Source organism: Sceloporus occidentalis, unplaced genomic scaffold, assembly GCF_023333645.1.
Source record: "Sceloporus occidentalis isolate IW3139 unplaced genomic scaffold, rSceOcc1.0.p SCAF_4, whole genome shotgun sequence".
Lineage (NCBI taxonomy): Eukaryota > Metazoa > Chordata > Lepidosauria > Squamata > Phrynosomatidae > Sceloporus > Sceloporus occidentalis.
In genome coordinates, this window is record NW_028316984.1 from 67,978,910 (window position 1) to 67,996,030 (window position 17,121).

The 17,121-nt window shown below is 42.1% G+C and overlaps 1 protein-coding gene across 3 annotated transcripts in view; it reads left to right on the top strand.

Moving 5' to 3' along the window:
• The first annotated feature begins 7,503 nt into the window (after window positions 1-7,503).
• The window catches only part of MYLK (myosin light chain kinase), a 206,922-nt gene continuing 197,304 nt past the window's right edge, over window positions 7,504-17,121 (top strand). For all 3 annotated transcript variants that reach the window (XM_089520242.1, XM_089520243.1, XM_089520246.1), the window contains exon 1: window positions 7,504-7,680. In XM_089520242.1, the coding sequence (XP_089376368.1) occupies window positions 7,519-7,680 (162 nt within the window). In that variant the 5' untranslated portion in view covers window positions 7,504-7,518. The remainder of the gene's footprint in view (window positions 7,681-17,121) is intronic.

Sequence of the window (17,121 nt, forward strand, 5' to 3'; positions counted from 1 at the left end):
ATGATTTGCCCAAGGTCACCCAATGGGTTTCCATGGCTGAGTGAGGATTTGAACCCTGGTCTCCAGAGTCATAGTTCAGCACTCAAACCACTAAACTACACTGGCTTTCCTCTTTGGGTGATACGCATTGTAAAAGGGTGCCAAAAGTAAAGTACAACAGTGTCCTATTAAATACCTGAACAAGAAAGAAAGAAAGAAAGAAAGAAAAGAAAAGAAAGATTACATTGGTTTATCTGTTTAGCCAATGTATTAATTTGTATGGCCACCTTCTGTTGCCAAAAACTTGATACTGCTTGACTTAATTATTCTTACCGCTTTCCTTTCCTTTCCTTAAAGTTCTCTAGCTCCTTATTATTCTAAACCATCCTTTGCCTGTACAATGGAGAAAGACTGTAGTTTAGGGTAGACCATCAAATGCAGAGATGGGGAATATGTTGTCCTCCAGATGTTGTTGGGTTGCAACACCAATCAGCTCCAGACCACGTAGCTAGTTGAAAACAGATATAGGGAACCTGTAATCTTCTAGATGCTGTTGAATTCTCAATGCCCATCAGCCCTAACAAGCACAGAAAATAATCAAGGATGAATGGAGGTACAGTGAGAATTTCTGGATATCCATGTGTGCCCTATTCCTGATATAATGACTGTATAACCCTGAGTTGGAAATGCCTGCTAGGAGGTGCTTAAAAAGGACCAGCAGTTAAAGGCAGGCAATAAATTAATTAAAAAGCAAGAATGATATTAGGGAAAGTGGTAATTGTGTAGGAAGAGTGATTTGTGGGATTCAAGTGAAGGCATAGACTCCAAGATTGGGGTAGCACACAGGAAGGTGAAAGCTTTATTGTGCCTCTGCGCATCTGTGCCTATATTCAACCCAATGGGGCTTGAATATAGGTGAAACACTGTTTTTGCGAGGGGGTCCCTTGAAAAAGGAGGGGTGACTGTACTTTACTTGAGACTAATCTCTATAGTTCTGACTAGACTTTTTAGAAAGCAGTTGCTGGTGAAGTTGCTCAATTATTTTAAATTTTGTTTTATTTCTTCATTTAATTTCTATGCTACCTTTCTCCCAGAAAGGGACCCAAGGTTGCTCACAAGAGAAACATATTACAATAAAACAATTAAAAGATCACATAAAAAGCAATATAAAATTACGAACATTAAAACCATGATACCAACCCCATATAACAAACACCCCATATAAAAAAGCCATCCCATGATTATTCATTAAACACCTCCCTGATTAAAACCATTTTTGCTTGCTGACAGAAGGCCAGCAGGGAGAGGGCCAGCCTTGCTTCCTATAGAAGGGAGTTCCAGAGGGTGAGAGCAGCCACCAAGAACGCTCTCTCTCTCTCTCTCTCTCTCTCTCTCTCTCTCGTGTCCTCACCAGGCAAGCCTGGGATGGTGGTGAGACTGAGAGAAAGCCTTCTCTTGAAGATCTTAGGATTCTACCAGATTTATATGTGGGGGGATATGGTCTCTCAGGTAGCCTGGACCTAAACCGTGTAGGACTTTATAGGTCATGACCAGCACTTTGAATTGTGCCTAGAAATGAACTGATAGTCTGTGGAGCAGTTTCAACAAGGGAGTTATATGCTCCCTATAACTGCCCCCAGTCAACAACGTTCTAGCTGCAGCCTTTTGTTTCTCCATGTCTCAGACTGCTTCAGTGATCAAGGATGGCATATCTCCTCTGAATGACTGTCTGAGGTCGGTAATGGATTGGATGAGGGAAAATAGACTTAAATTGAATCCAAATAAAACGGAGGTACTCGCTATAGGCAATCCTAATCCGGGAAAGGTGATAAACTCTCCAGTACTGGACAGGGTCATACTTCCCCTAAAGGACTGTGTTCGTAGCTTAGGAGTGCTCCTCGACTCGTCGCTTCACCTGTCGTCCCAGGTTGACGCGACAGCCAGGAGTGCCTGTCCGCCCCTTCCTGGAATGGGAAAACCTTGAAGCTGTTGTACTCTCGCTGGTAACCTCTCATCTCGATTTCTGCAATGCGCTCTACATGGGGCAAACCTTATGCCACATTCGGAAGCTGCAACTGGTCCAAAACATGGCAGCCAGATTGGTGACTGGGAGTTCCAAGTTTGATTCTATCACACCTATCTTAAAATCCCTACACTGGCTACCTATTAGCTTTCGGGCACAGTATAAGGCAGGGGTTGGCAACCTCCGGCCCACGGGCTGGATCCAGCCCGCGGGCGCCTTTCCGCCGGCCCCCAGTTCCTCCCGCCGCCGAAATTGCTGCCAATTTTGGCGGCTTTGGACGCCATTTTGAAGGGCAAAATGGCGGCGCCCATTAAGAGGCCCGCTGCGGCCTCCGGAGCCCTGAAACGGGGCTCCAGCAGCCGCACCGGGCCTCTGGGAGGCCCGTTGCCGTCGCTGGGGTCCTCCAGGAGGGCTCTGGCGGCGGCAGCGGGCCCCTGGGAGGCCAGTTGCCATCACTGGGGCCCTCCAGGAGGGCTCCGGCGGCGGCAGCGGGCCCCTGGGAGGCCAGTTGCTGTCCCTTGGGCCCTCCAGGAGGGCTCCTGCGACGGCAGCAGGCCTCCCAGAGGCCCGTTGCCGTCGCAAGGGCCCTCCAGGAGGGCTCCGACGGCGGCAGCGGGGCCCTGACGTCAGGGGCCAGCAAAGACGGGGAGGCCTCCAGCGCTGGTGGTCCCCGCCGGCTCTTTCCTGGCTTCTGACAGGGCCTGGGGCCCCATCAGGGGCCGGCAAAGAGGAGGTGGCCTGGCCCGTGGGGGTGGAAGCTCCGCCCTGGCACGCGGCCCTGCCCCCCGGGGGTGGAAGCTCCACCCCCCAGCTTTGGCCCCCCAGTTGTCTGAGCGACACCAACCCGGCCCCCGGCTCAAAAAGGTTGCCTACCCCTGGTATAAGGTGTTGGTTATTACCTATAAAGCCCTACATGGCTTGGGTCCAGCTTACCTGAGGGAACTCCTCCTCTCATATAAGCCTTCCTGCACTATCAGGTCCTCAGGGAAGAACCTACTACAGTCACAGAGAACTAGACTCCAAAAATCTGGAACGATCTGCCAGATGAGATCCGCCAACTAACATCTTTTGAGGCCTTTAAGAAGGCAATAAAAACAGATCTCTTCCCCTAATTTCACTCTCCTCGTGTCAAAATTGTTTCTCTTTGGACCAATTTGAATACTTTTGATATTATTGTTTTCTCTTTTTATATGCTGTTACCCGCCTTGATCCAACACAGGGAAAGGCGGGTTATAAATAAACACTATTATTATTATTATTATTATTATTATTATTATTATTATCTTGTACCTGTTGGAGTTTCCAAAGGCGGCCTCACACAGAGTGTGTTGCAGTAGTCCAAATGGGATGTAATCAAGGCATGTGTCACCATAATCTGACGTCTCAAGTAACAGGCGCAGCTGGCTCAAGGATACTCAGCAATGGCTCTTCTTCATCCTGAACAGAAGTGACTAGTGGGGTGCCACAGGGTTCAGTCCTGGGCCCAGTGCTAATCTTTATCAGTGACTTAGATGAAGGAATAGGCTTTTCAAATTTGCAGATGACACTAAATTAGGAGGAGTAGCTAATACCCCAGAAGAAAGGAGCAAAATTCAAAGTGACTTCAATAGATTATAAAGCTCAGCCAAAACTAACAAAATGAACTTCATCAAGGAGAAATGTAAGATACTTCACTTAGGTAGAAAAAATGAAATGCATACATATAGGATGGGGGACTCCTGGCTTAATGTGATTGCATGTAAAAGGGATCTAACTGTTCTAATAGACCACACATTGAACATGAGTCAACAGTGTGATCTGGCAGCTAAAAAGGCCAATGCAATTTTAGGCTGCATCAATAGAATTATAGTGTCTAGATCAAGGGTAGTAATAGTACCACTCTATTCTGCTTTGGTCAGGCCCCACCTGGAATATTGTGTCCAGTTCTGGGAACCACAATTCAAAAAGGATGTGGAGAAATTGGAGCGTGTCCAAAGGAGGTGTAAGAGCTATTCAGTTTGCCAGTGGAACACACTCCCTTGGAGAGTGGTGAAGTCTCCTTCTCTGGAGGTCTTTTAACAGGCTGGATTGCCATCTGTCCAGGATGCTTTGATTGTGATTTCCTGCATGGCAGGGGGTTGGACTAGAAGGTCCTTGTGGTCTCTTCCAATTCTATGATTCTAAGCCCACCCTTCAACACTCCTTTTCTGTCTCTGTGGACAACATTTCTATTCAACCAGTCCAGCAAGCCTGCAGTCTTGGTTTCATCTTTGATTCTTCTCTGTCGTGTATCCCTCAGATCCAGACCACAGCCAAGGCTTGTCGATTCTTTTTGTACAATATTGCTAAAATCCGACCATATCTCTCCGCCTCTACTGCCAAGATCCTAGTCCATGCCCTAGTGATCTCATGACTTGATTACTGTAATGTCCTCCTGGCTGGGCTTCCTCTTTCTCACCTCCGTCCTTTAATCTCTGTCCAGCATTCAGCTGCACGCATTATCACATCCGCTCACCGCTCTGACCACATCTCTCCTGTGATGGCATCCCTTCACTGGCTCCCCCTCCCTTTCCGTATTCAGTACAAGCTCCTGCTGTCGACGTTTAAAGCCCTGCATGGGCTGGCCCCTCCTTACTTATCAGACCTTCTTTCTCCTCACCTTCCCACCAGGGCCCTCCGTTCTGGTAGTCAAGGTCTGTTGTCCCAGCCCAGGATTTCCTCTGCCCCATCTCAGATTTGCCCCTTTTCACTTGCTGCCCCTCACTCCTGGAACCTTCTTCCCCCATGAGCAAGGGCCATCACTTCTTTAACCAGCTTCAAAACAGAGTTGAAGACCATCCTGTTCAGAGAAGCGTTCCCAGGCATTGCATAATTGTCGCTTGCTATTTGATGTTCTTTTGGTGCCTGTTTTATCGAACCATTTCCTGTATTGCTATGTACTTTATATGTATTAGCCTACTAGCCCCACCACCTTTCCCTTCTCCTTTTATGTCATGTCTTTTTAGATTGTAAGCCTGAGGGCAGGGAACTGTCTAATTAAAAAGATTGTATGTACAGCGCTGTGTAAATTTACAGCGCTTTATAAATAAAGGTTAATAATAATAATAATAATAATAATAATATGATTCTGTGATTCTATGGTACATTAATTTTAACTGTGTAAATGCACTCCTGGCCACTGCTGAAACCTGGGCATCCAGGCTCAGAGTTGAGTTGGAGCACACCCGAGCTGAGAGTCTGTGATTTCAGGGGCAATGTAACCCCATTCAGCATAGGCAAAGTCCCTAATCCTTAAAATAAGGCATTTGTATCTTTCCAAACATAGCTGCACATATACGTCTAAAACTCCTTTCTTCATTGCTGCCTTCACATTTTTCTGAAGTCATTGTTTATAAGGGTAATAAAAGAATAACTAGCGACTCATAACTCTAGGTTTGGTTCATTTCCCTTCCCTGTTGTGGGGCTTGATGTTGCAAAATTGTTTATAGTACACTTAATTCTTGTCTGCACTGTTCAGGAAAGCCATATAAATGGAGACAGTCCACTTTAGAAAAAACCCACACATTTTGTCTAGACGATTATATTTATTTATTACTGTTGCAAATAGCTCTTCAGGTATTGTGAGTGATTAAAGTATAGTGTGGTTTCATTTTAACTTGTTGGAATCTTTTAAAAAAGTTTTGTCTTCACACTTGTTACTGTTTTTTATTTAGTCATTACACTTTCTTTTCTGACACAGGAATGGAACTATTGCCTTTTTCTGCTTCCCTTTTTTTTTGTTGAATGGGTGTTCTTTGCATCCAAAGATGTCCCTAAAGTAACTGAGATCCTTGCCCTATTGGTTGGATTTTATTACTGGGGGAAAACTGGCTAGAGGAATACAGTTTTAGTTCTTGCTGCTTTAGATGGAAGAAACAGAGCATAATTGCCCCAGAGAGTTGAAAGTGATGTAAACATGATTTGCTATGGTATAGACCATGGGCTGGCAACTGTGGAAGTGCAGGGGAATATATTAGATACCCCTCAAGAGGTCTTGGATAACTGCACCGCAGCACCACACTCACTCTTGCAACTTTTTTGCTCCCAAGTTCCATCGGGGGGGACAAGAGGGCATTTTCACCTAGTTTTTGGGAGAGACCTTTTTTAACAACATGAAATCATGTCTTATTTCAGAGCCTTATTGCATGACAAAAGAAAACAGAGAGGCAGCAGAGAGAGAGAAGCACCTTTCTCCTTGCCTCTCTACTTGTTTCCATACTCCTTCCAGAGGGATACAGTCCTAAAAGCATGCCTTTTGCCAAATAGACAAAAGACACATTTTTATCACCATCTCCCTTAGGAAGAGAACAGAAATGTTTCAATGCAGTGGTTCCCACCCTTCCTAATGCCGCGACCCCTTAATACAGTTCCTCATGTTGTGGTGACCCAAACCCATTAAATTATTTTCATTGCTACTTCATAACTGTAATTGAATAGGTGTTTTCCAATGGTCTTAGGCGACCCCCATGAAAGGGTAATTTGACCCCCAAAGGGGTCCCGACCCACAGGTTGGGAACCACTGTTTCAATGCCATGTGGAAAGGCAAGGAGAAAACTTATCTCTCACTGCCTCTCAGCTTTCTTTTTTCATGTGATAAGGCTGTAAATAAAAGTCTCTCTTTAGCCTTGACTGGTCCAGGAAAGCCCCCAAACATGGTGAAAATGTCCACCATGTGGCCTAAAGGGCATTTGGGGGGCAAAATGTTTTGCAAAACCTCTGTAAAAATGTATTTGATCTGGGGCCCTCCAAACTTGCATTTGTAATTCTCTACTGATGTATGTGGTCTGCCAAGGGGGAGCAGGGGGGGAAAACTGGTCCCTGCCATAGTTGACCACCCTGGTCAACACTGTTCTTACCCCACGATTGTCCTTAGGTGAAGGAAGTTTTACAGGCTTCAGACACCTGAAGAATCCTAAGACATATTGAAAGAAGAGTATTGATGCATGTATTGATTTATATGCATGGGTGTAAATTTAGAAATTGTTAATGTTATTATATAAAAATAAATATAAAAAGTAAGAGAAAAGTAGGAATATGTGTCCCCCTAGTGGGATCTTTTTTTGCTAAAGGCAAAAGTGCTGCAAAAGAAGTATCTGTGTATAGCAGTGATGGGCAACCCATGTCCTTCTGGATGTTTTAAGACTGCAGCTCCCAGCATCCTTCACTATTAGCTATGCTGGCTGGCTAAAGCAGATGGGAGTTGCATTTCAAAAACACATCTGGAAAGCTGAAGTTGCCCAGCCTGCTGTTTAGCATGGTTATACATATTGCCAACTTTACCTTTTTGAGATACTTGTTTCTTTTTAGCATTGATTAGGTTCATCTCTCCCAGTGAAATAAACTGAGTAAGGTTTACACTCAAGTAAATGCCTAGAATTGCAGCAGTATGACAGATCATCACTCATCTTTTGTTTGTGGTTCCTAACAGCATTCACACAGAAGAATGGGACTGATATTTGTATTTTTGCTTTTTGTTTTAGCTTTTCAAAGCTCTTAACATGGGGGATGTGAAACTGGTATCTACTAGAATTTCCAAAGCCTCATTGACTCTGGACCACTCTTCCTTAAGACCCCCTGCTCCAACAGAACCACCAGCATTTACTTTACCTCCAAGAAATATTCGGGTGCCACTTGGAGGCACAGCCAGGTTTGAAGGAAAGGTAAGCAGAGGTTGGGGGCCTGGGGGTTGGGGACAGATACAGAGAAAGAGAAGTAACAGTCAAAGAGCTATTTTACTGTAAATACTTGTGTATATGTGTTGATTTTTGGTCAAAAAATTGACTCCAGAAACTTGTGCCAACTTATCCATGGGTCAATGTATATACCGAACTTTAACTCTTATAAAGAACCATCCCTTTCTCAGAGTAGAGTGGCAAAAGATGAGAACTTAGCATATTGTGGGAGGACCTAAAAAAAGCACTGTCCCACTCTTTTCTCTCTGCCACTGTACTGCTTATGACCTTTTTGAATGCTTGGGGAAGAAAATGGCAGTTCTTTGGTGCTTCCCCTCAAAAGCACACCGTGAGGAATGTGGTTTGAGTAAGACACTTTTGTATTCTTATCACGTTTTCTGTTTTAAAATCAGGCAAAGTTGTCACACTAAATTTAAAGCCTGTAATCACTGCTAAGTAGTTACCATTTTCTTTGCTTTTGAGCAGAGTATGAATTATAAATGATTCTGGTAGTGTACTGAATCAAACTGGTACAGATTAGTTTTGCTTAGACTAAGGGTGCATCTACACTGTAAAAATAACTAAGTGCTGTAGGTCCATCCTATGGAATCCTGGGATTTGTAGTTTCAGAAAGTCTAGCTTTCTCTACCAAAGAGTTCTGGTTCTTCTCAAAACTACAAATCCAAGGTTTCTGTAAGATGGAGCCATGACTGTTAAAAGTGCTGTCAAACTGCATTATTTCTATATTGTAGATGCATACCTAGCCCCAGATGGAATAGTCTTTGAAAACTGTTGGTTTTTCAGAGATACCCTTTCAATAGGAAGAAAATTGCTAAGATTACTCATGGCTTCTTTTGAGAACAAAGTCAGTGTTTAATAACATCCCTAGATATGACCTCCTTGCCCTTGGCATCAGAGTTGTTCATATATTCCAAGAAGGAGATCATAAAAGTTCTGAAAAATGCTAGGGAGGATGAACAAATTGTATGGGGGAAAGAAGAGATCTCATCGTCTTTGCTTTTGTCCTCTCACTTCTCTCTCTTTCACACTTTACAGTGAGAGAGGCAGCACACGGCTCACTTCATCTTCCTGCCCCTCCCTCCCACTTTCCCATTGCTGCTGCCATGCTTTGTGCTGCCAGCCATAAAGTGAAAAAATCCAGTGAGAACAGCAAGGGAGGAACAAATGGTGTGGGGGAGAAGGTAGCAAATGAATATGTCATCTCTATATCATTTCTAGGACAATGGCACCAAAATTACATTGCATTTCATTGACGGTACTTTTACAGTCTGGTATAATGAAAAACAAAGCAAAATGCAATTTAATGTAATGAATATCAACATGTTGGTTCTAGTGTTTAGTCTGAACTGACAAATTGCAGAAGGTTTTTAAAATTAAGTTGACAACTAGGGCCCCAGACAGTCCTTGCATCCCTTTCCTTCATAGCCTTAGCATTTCATAGCCTTCTGTAAAATATCAGTGGTATTAACATTCCACTGTCTTTAACTATTAGAATATTTCTACTTATGTTAGAAGCAGATTCCAGCAGAAGTCAGGAAGAGTAGAAAAGTGTAGCATATAATGCCAAACATTCAAAAATATGGCAATTACCAATTTTAAAATGTATCGAGATAGTTTTAATATATATTCATTTTATGTACTCCTTTAATTGGTATGTGTTTAGTTTCTTGTTGTTCCCTGCCTCAATCTATAGGGAGAGGCGGATAACAGATAAATTAATCAATTAATAATAACACCTACTACAACGACATTGAGCAATTTTTAATGATACTTACTTGGGCAGGTGAGCAAGGTGACCAGACATCTTCCTTTTTCAGACATGTCCTGCATTTCAGCCTCCTGTCCAGGATAAATTTTAAAATGTCCTCTATTTTGAGCATCACAAAGAAGCCCATTGAGTAACACCATGCTTACTGTCCTTTTCCCTTCTGAGAAACAAATGTGCCCTGTGCTCTGGAGGCAAGCCTTCTCTGCTGATGCTCCTAGGAAAAAAGTTCTTTAGAAGGATTCATCCTATTCCCCTATTTGCAATATGGACAGGATAAAAAAATATAATAAAATAAAAATAATAAAAAGATAATAAAATAATACATTTTATATAAACTCTGCTGTCTGAGCTGTTGTCAAATAATCACAGTGTTCTGTGCAACCATGCTGGCCACATGATCACAGAGTAGTCTCTCACAACACTGGCTCTTCAACTTAATAACGGACTTGAGCACCGCTCCCTATCGTCAGACACGACTTGACAACCTTGTCAATGGGAAATACCTTTACCTTTCACCTTTATGTAATATAGCTGTAAATCGGGGTAGGCAATCATTTTGAGCCGGGGGCCTGGTTGCTGTCCCTCAGACAACTGGGGGGCCGAAGCCAAAAAATAAATAATTAAATATTTTTTTAAAAAATTAAATATATAAATAAACCAGGACAAATGTAGGACAAAATTTTCAAATGGAAGACACTTTTTTTAAAAAAATGGAGGACACGCAAAAAAATTTGCTGATTTTTTAAAAATGTTAATATAAATGCATGTTTCTGAGGCTTCTATAGACAATTGCCCCCCAAAGGCCCCGGCGGCAATCGGCGGCAGGACTGGGCTGGGGCCGGTCCCAAGGCCTCACCGGGCCGCATCCGGCCCGCGGGCCGCAGGTTGCCTACCCCTGCTGTAAATAAACCATATGAAATGAATTTTTATTTATTTTGTAATGTCCTTCAATGCCCCACATTTTGTGGTGCCGTATCCTCCATTGTGGTTATGACATCTGGCCACCCTGGGTGTCACTAACAGTTCTTAGTTATGCATTTTTTCTACTGATGTAAGTCCCTGTAAGTTACTTAACATACCCATAATGTGAGTGATGCCGAATTGTTTCTTTTGCTTTGAGATTCTTGTTTCAGTAGCTTTGTCATTCTCCTTTCTTATCTAAAATTGACCAGGACTTTACATTCAACATGAACTGTTCACAATGGTTTATCTTACAGTGAAAAAAATGAGAGAGAGCTGGCTGTATTGCATATGAACAGGGTATATTTGTCATATAGAAACATCAGCTGGATGTATTTGATTGATCTGGGCTGTACTTTGGCTGGCTCTCCTGTTAATAAATGTGCACTGTTTTTAGTTTTCCACACATGTTTCTACTCTGCAGGCAAAGGGAGAAGCATAAGAATGCTATTTCTGCTATAGAGGATTTTATCTCATAAGATTTTGAATTAAAATATATTTAGATAGATCAGTACATGGAATGGGATCCAAGCGGGATCATTCCATTGATGGAATGGGATCCAAGCGGGATCATTCCATTGGTCAAAGAAGTGTGACAGCGAATCTTTCTGGAGATGATCTCTCTTCTCCCAAACAGTCTGTGGTCAGCTCCACCAAACTGCTCTCCTTTCCCCCCTCTGCACCACCTGAAATTCTGAGTTGTTGCCATAGAATCAGAGAATCATAGAGTTGGAAGATACCACAAGGACCATCCAGTCCAACCCCCTTCCATGCTGGAACTCAGAATCAAAGCACCCCCAACAGATGGCCATCCAGACTCTGTTTAAAGACCTCCAGAGAAAGAGGGAGTATGTTCTACTGTCGAACTGAACCGTTCTTACTGTCAGGAAGTTCTTCCTAATGTTGAGCTGAAATAACTTTTTCTGTAGTTTGCATCCATTGTTCTGGGTCCTATTCTCTGGAGCTGCAGAAAACAAGTTTGCTCTATCCTCACTATGACAGTCCTTCAAATATTTAAATCGGGCTGTCATATCACCTCTTAACCTTTTCTTCTCCAGGCTAAACATACCCAGTTCCTTAAGTTGATCCTCATAGGGCATGGTTTCCAGACCTGTCACCATTTTGATCGCCCTCCTCTGGACACGCTCCAGCTTGTCGACATCCTTTTTGAATTGTGGGGCCTGGAATTATGGTGCATCCCTCAGGGGTTGATCTTGAGGGTGTGTAGAGGCTACTTACATGTGTCTTCTGAGACCTGTTGACAGGCGTCTTTCATTAGTAGCTGAACCATTCAGTTGGGTCTTGGTCATTGCAGTTAGTGTCAGTGACATTGATGGAACTGCACATGTGTGCCTCAGGTCCTATTCTAGGAAGACCCTAGTTTATATGGCTTGTTTGGTCCCATTTTATTGAATAGAAGTCTGAATTTTATTTTATTGCTTTTGATTTGATGCATTCATATGCTGTTCCAATACATGTGGAAATCCAATGGGTTGAGAAAAGCTGAAGCACACATGTGCCCTAAACTTCAGGATTTCATATACAGTCTGCTCAGTTCCTTTTTCCTTCCCCTCCCACACTTGGCAAACTGTTCATATTGACTTGCCCTTCAAACACTTTGTTTATTAAATGTTTAAAAAGAGTGATTGTTAATATCAGCTGGGGGACACTCATCCACTGCAAGTACAACAGTTAGTGGTTGGCTGTAAGGAACAGTGAGTGAATCAAGGGTGGAAAATTCTGAACTGGAAATGTTTTGAGTAACTCTGAGCATAGAATATTTTTCTGTGCACCATCCCACTCCCTATCAAAAGGTGTAATCTGCGAGGATCAGTGGCAGAATGTTTTGCTCATTTAACTCAATGGGACATAGATCTGAGGAGAGAGAAAGAAAGAAAGAAAGAAAGAAAGAAAGAAAGAAAGAAAGAAAGAAGCAGGGATGGGAGGACATGAATATTCAAGTCTCTTTGAATCCTATTTTTGGGAGAAAGGCAGAATTTAAATCCAGTAAACAGATAAATAAACATACCTAGCTATATTTTTGGCTCAAATTCCTCAAAGTGTGTGATCTACTGAAAAACAGAATGAATGGCAGAGAAAGAAGAAAGTGAGGACGGGAAGCAGAACTTTCCACTTAATGACTGAAGGGCATTGTGTCAACACTAAGAAACATGTTGAAGGATTATAAAATGATTCATTGCTGCTCATTCCAAGTAATAACTTAAAATATTGTATGTTATACAGTGGAAACCAGAAAAAAATCAATAGAGGAGACTTACAAAAAAATTCAATCAGCTAGAAAGACATACAGGCCTTCAGAGCAAAAGAGCCTGATACTCTAAGTACCATGGCTGCTTGAGGGTTAAGCAAACAAATAATTTCTCCAGTCCCTTAAATTCTATACCAGCACTCCCTTCTGTTCTTGTTTTGTTGTCCCTTTTCACAGCTGTTCACTTGCTTCTTAACTATTCATCTAATGAGCTGTGTTGTTTAGCAACAGAGCCCATGTGATGCATTTTATCCCATGCTTTTCCTTAGGCTTTCAGTTTTACTGAATATGTTCAAGAATATGTTCATTCCAGCTAATAAATTCTGACATTATAAAAATAATTTAAAGCTTGGAATTAATTCTAGCATTAATCGGGAAGTTTAGTGAGGTAAGCCAACCTGGTACAAAAATAGTGAGCCATTTAACTAGTTATTTCTGAATTCTACTTCATCCACTGTGACCAGACATCCTCTTTTCCCAGAACATGTCCTACATTTTAACTTACTGTCCAGGAGGAATTCCAAATTGTTCTGCATTTTGTGCATGACTAAGAAGTATAAATTATGATTATTTTTAGTGTCTTACATTTTTCTTTAATGTTCTACATTTTATTGTGCCTTGTCATCTGTGATGTCCTGCCAGGACTGTTTGAATTTCCCCCTGCATTTTCCTTTGTGTTGGTTCAGGCCATAGATTATTTTAGTGTAGAAAAGTTCTTTGTATTAGTTTATGGGAGGAGCTGTAGGTTTCCCCTGCTTCATTTCTAGGTTTGGTTTGCCCTTTCCCAGCAGGCTGTGCTGTAGCTAGAGGTTTTTAGTTGGAGCAGTTTCTCTGAGAGCTAGCAGAGAGCTGTCTTTTGGTGGTAAGCAGGCCCAGACAGCCGGAAAGGGCATTTCTTACACCACTTAGCCAAATCAGTTACCATTAGCATAGAAAATAGAAGAATTTAGGAGCTGAAAGACCCTGCACCAGCTCCATTGAGTAAGGAGAACAAACTACATCGGACCCAGAAAGATGTCGTCTGGAAGAAAGCTGAACTGTAAAGTATCTTTTGTTTAGAGCTGGGGAGGAGAAGACCTTTTATTTTTGTCCTTTAAATTAAATTTCCCCCCTTTTTTGAACTTTACATCTAGTTTCAGATCTTTTTGGGTATCACGGTTTGTTCTCACCAGGGTACTGGCGTTGCACACCCAAACCTGCCACCACCTTTAGTTGGGTGTGTCTTCATAGTGTAAGAAATCCTGGCGGCCATTGCCGCTTCCGGCCTGTCAAAGAGAGTCCAAGTGCAAGGCCCTGCATTGAAGCAAGATCCCAAGATTTGCATAGAAGGAGAAGAAGACTCTGTGGTTATAAAAGGGGAAAAGGTTGGCGGCCATTTTGGAGCCATTTCTTCTTGCAGAGTCCAGAGCACAAGGTTGGCGGCCATTTTGGAGCCATTTAGGGCACAAATTTTGACTCCAGCCATGATCTTGACTTTTAAAAACCCTGACTGGAAAGATATCAGCCTTCCTGTCCCAGAAGGAATTCATACCATTCAATGGAAACAAGTTCAGTCGTTGGCATCAGAGTTTTGGAAGAGATGGAAGTCTGAATACCTTTGTCTCTTACAACGAAGAAAATTGTGGCAACGTCCCCAAATTGATTTAAACATCGGAGATGTTGTTCTTTTTAAAGAAAGAGAGAGCCCTCGCTATAAATGGCCTACTGCAGTTGTAGAAGAAATTTATCCAAGCACAGATGGGAAAATCCGAAAGGCCACCATAAGAACTATAAGTGAAGGCAAAGTGGTCAAGTATCAAAGACCTTTGACTGATTTAGTTTCCTTGTTCAGTGTTAGGTAGAACTTTTGATCTAATGTATAAATGGATAGGATAGGTCATAAGGTTGCAAAATTTCGTTGAAATTTTGAGCGGGGAGCGTGATGTCCTGCCAGGACTGTTTGAATTTCCCCCTGCATTTTCCTTTGTGTTGGTTCAGGCCATAGATTATTTTAGTGTAGAAAAGTTCTTTGTATTAGTTTATGGGAGGAGCTGTAGGTTTCCCCTGCTTCATTTCTAGGTTTGGTTTGCCCTTTCCCAGCAGGCTGTGCTGTAGCTAGAGGTTTTTAGTTGGAGCAGTTTCTCTGAGAGCTAGCAGAGAGCTGTCTTTTGGTGGTAAGCAGGCCCAGACAGCCGGAAAGGGCATTTCTTACACCACTTAGCCAAATCAGTTACCATTAGCATAGAAAATAGAAGAATTTAGGAGCTGAAAGACCCTGCACCAGCTCCATTGAGTAAGGAGAACAAACTACATCGGACCCAGAAAGATGTCGTCTGGAAGAAAGCTGAACTGTAAAGTATCTTTTGTTTAGAGCTGGGGAGGAGAAGACCTTTTATTTTTGTCCTTTAAATTAAATTTCCCCCCTTTTTTGAACTTTACATCTAGTTTCAGATCTTTTTGGGTATCACGGTTTGTTCTCACCAGGGTACTGGCGTTGCACACCCAAACCTGCCACCACCTTTAGTTGGGTGTGTCTTCATATCATCCTTTGCAGTTATAACATCTGGATAACCCGTTTTCATCATATCATGGGTCATCACTTACCTGGTCTTCTGTAGGTGGGTGGAGAGTGACAAAGAAAGGACCCCAGCTAATAACTCTGTAATTGGACAAGTTCATGTGGAAGAAATTCCTGAGGTTATTAGATTCAAGCAGAATAGAGCTTTGAAGATCAAAACAGATTCTATTGAATTGGACTATAAATCATTGTGAAGAAAGAGCTTTTCCAAATAGCTCAGTAAAGCTGGGTCTAGTGCATATGTGAAAGAATAAGGTGGTATCTATACCTCATGGTATAGACAGAACAAACAAAATGCTTCTCTGTGGGAGGGAGGTATTATGAAGGAATTAAGCCAAACGTCTTGTAGAAATGCAAAATTAACACATCAGTGAAAAACTTCAAATCATGTTCTTTGCCTCCTGTATTTTATTTAATCACGAACCATATGAGGCCAGCTGTCAACCTGTGACTATCTCCTCAACTTTCCCTTAGACGTAACACCTGACTCCAAGGGAAATCCAAAATCATGTGCTGCTCCCTGGCTGGTCATTTACCGGAAGGCAAACTGAGGGCACTTCCCCACAGGTCCATCGACTTTACAGGAGAGAGCAGGCCCAAGGGGGGCCTCTTTTCCCGACCCCTGGCCCCCATGTCTGTGGAGGCAGTTCGTTTTATTTCTGTTTGGATTAAAAAATTAATGTAATAATAAGTTTACAAACATGATCCCTTGCCCACATCAGTATGCCAAAGGATTTTATAGCACCTTTAAGACTGACTGTGTGAAAGAAGTTGTGGCATAAACCTTTGTAGACTTGCTCTGGGCTATCCCAGAGCACCTGGGTAAATAGACCAAGTCAATGAAAGCTTATCTATAACTTCATCTATGCAGTTAGTCTCAAAGGTGCTACAAGATTATTTTGTATACTGGTGTGCCAGACTAACACCGCTATGTTTCTGAATGCTACCTCTGTGCACATGTTCTCTGCAAAGCTACAGTGAGTTCTAGTCCCTCAGTATGTCATCCCCTCTTTCACTATATGTAAATACTGTGGCAGATGTGAAATTTTGACCCAGAATCCCCACACTTGACCATATTTTTATTGTAACCTGCTTGATGACATTTACTGGGGTTCAGCTGTTATGTTATCTGTTAAGCTTTGCTTGAGTTTTCTATCATAGATAAAATGCACTGCAGATGTTCTGATGGGATGTTACTGATACTTAGGCTTACTCATACAATATAAATATTAAACCATACTTGGGTTAAAACATTTTTTAAATGGCTAGACAGGAGATTTTCTTCAAAGAACTTTTCCAGGCTGGAATTTATCTTATCAGAAGGAACAAACACTTTGAGACTCCGGGGCAGGATATAGGACTGATATTAGAAAGATCTTATATTCTCATTTTAAAAAGAACCTGGTAAAAATCCCACAGAGTCAGGTCTGTATTATTCTTTCCTGGATATATAAAAACTGTGTAAAATAATTCACATTAAAAGGAGAACATGAAAGAGAAGAAAAATGCAGGAGGCAAAGAAAGTGACCATATAAATCCAAAGAAAAAGAAGCAGAGATAATGATTAAAAAAATAAGTCTGACCGTGAGTTAGTATTTTTCACAGTAGCACTGGGTTTTTTTTAAACTTACTAATGCTAAGATATATTATGTGCATTTTAAAAGTCAGTGTTATAGGAAGTTACAGTGAGATTCTTCACATATGAATAGAGAAAATTCTTAGTGAAGAAAAATGTTATTGTAGGGGAAGGGGAGACATCATCAAAAATAAACATCAAGACACACAGTTGGAAGGAAAAAGCCACAACTTTATTGAGTACAGCTGACAGTTAGGGTTGGCCCAAATGCATGGGTT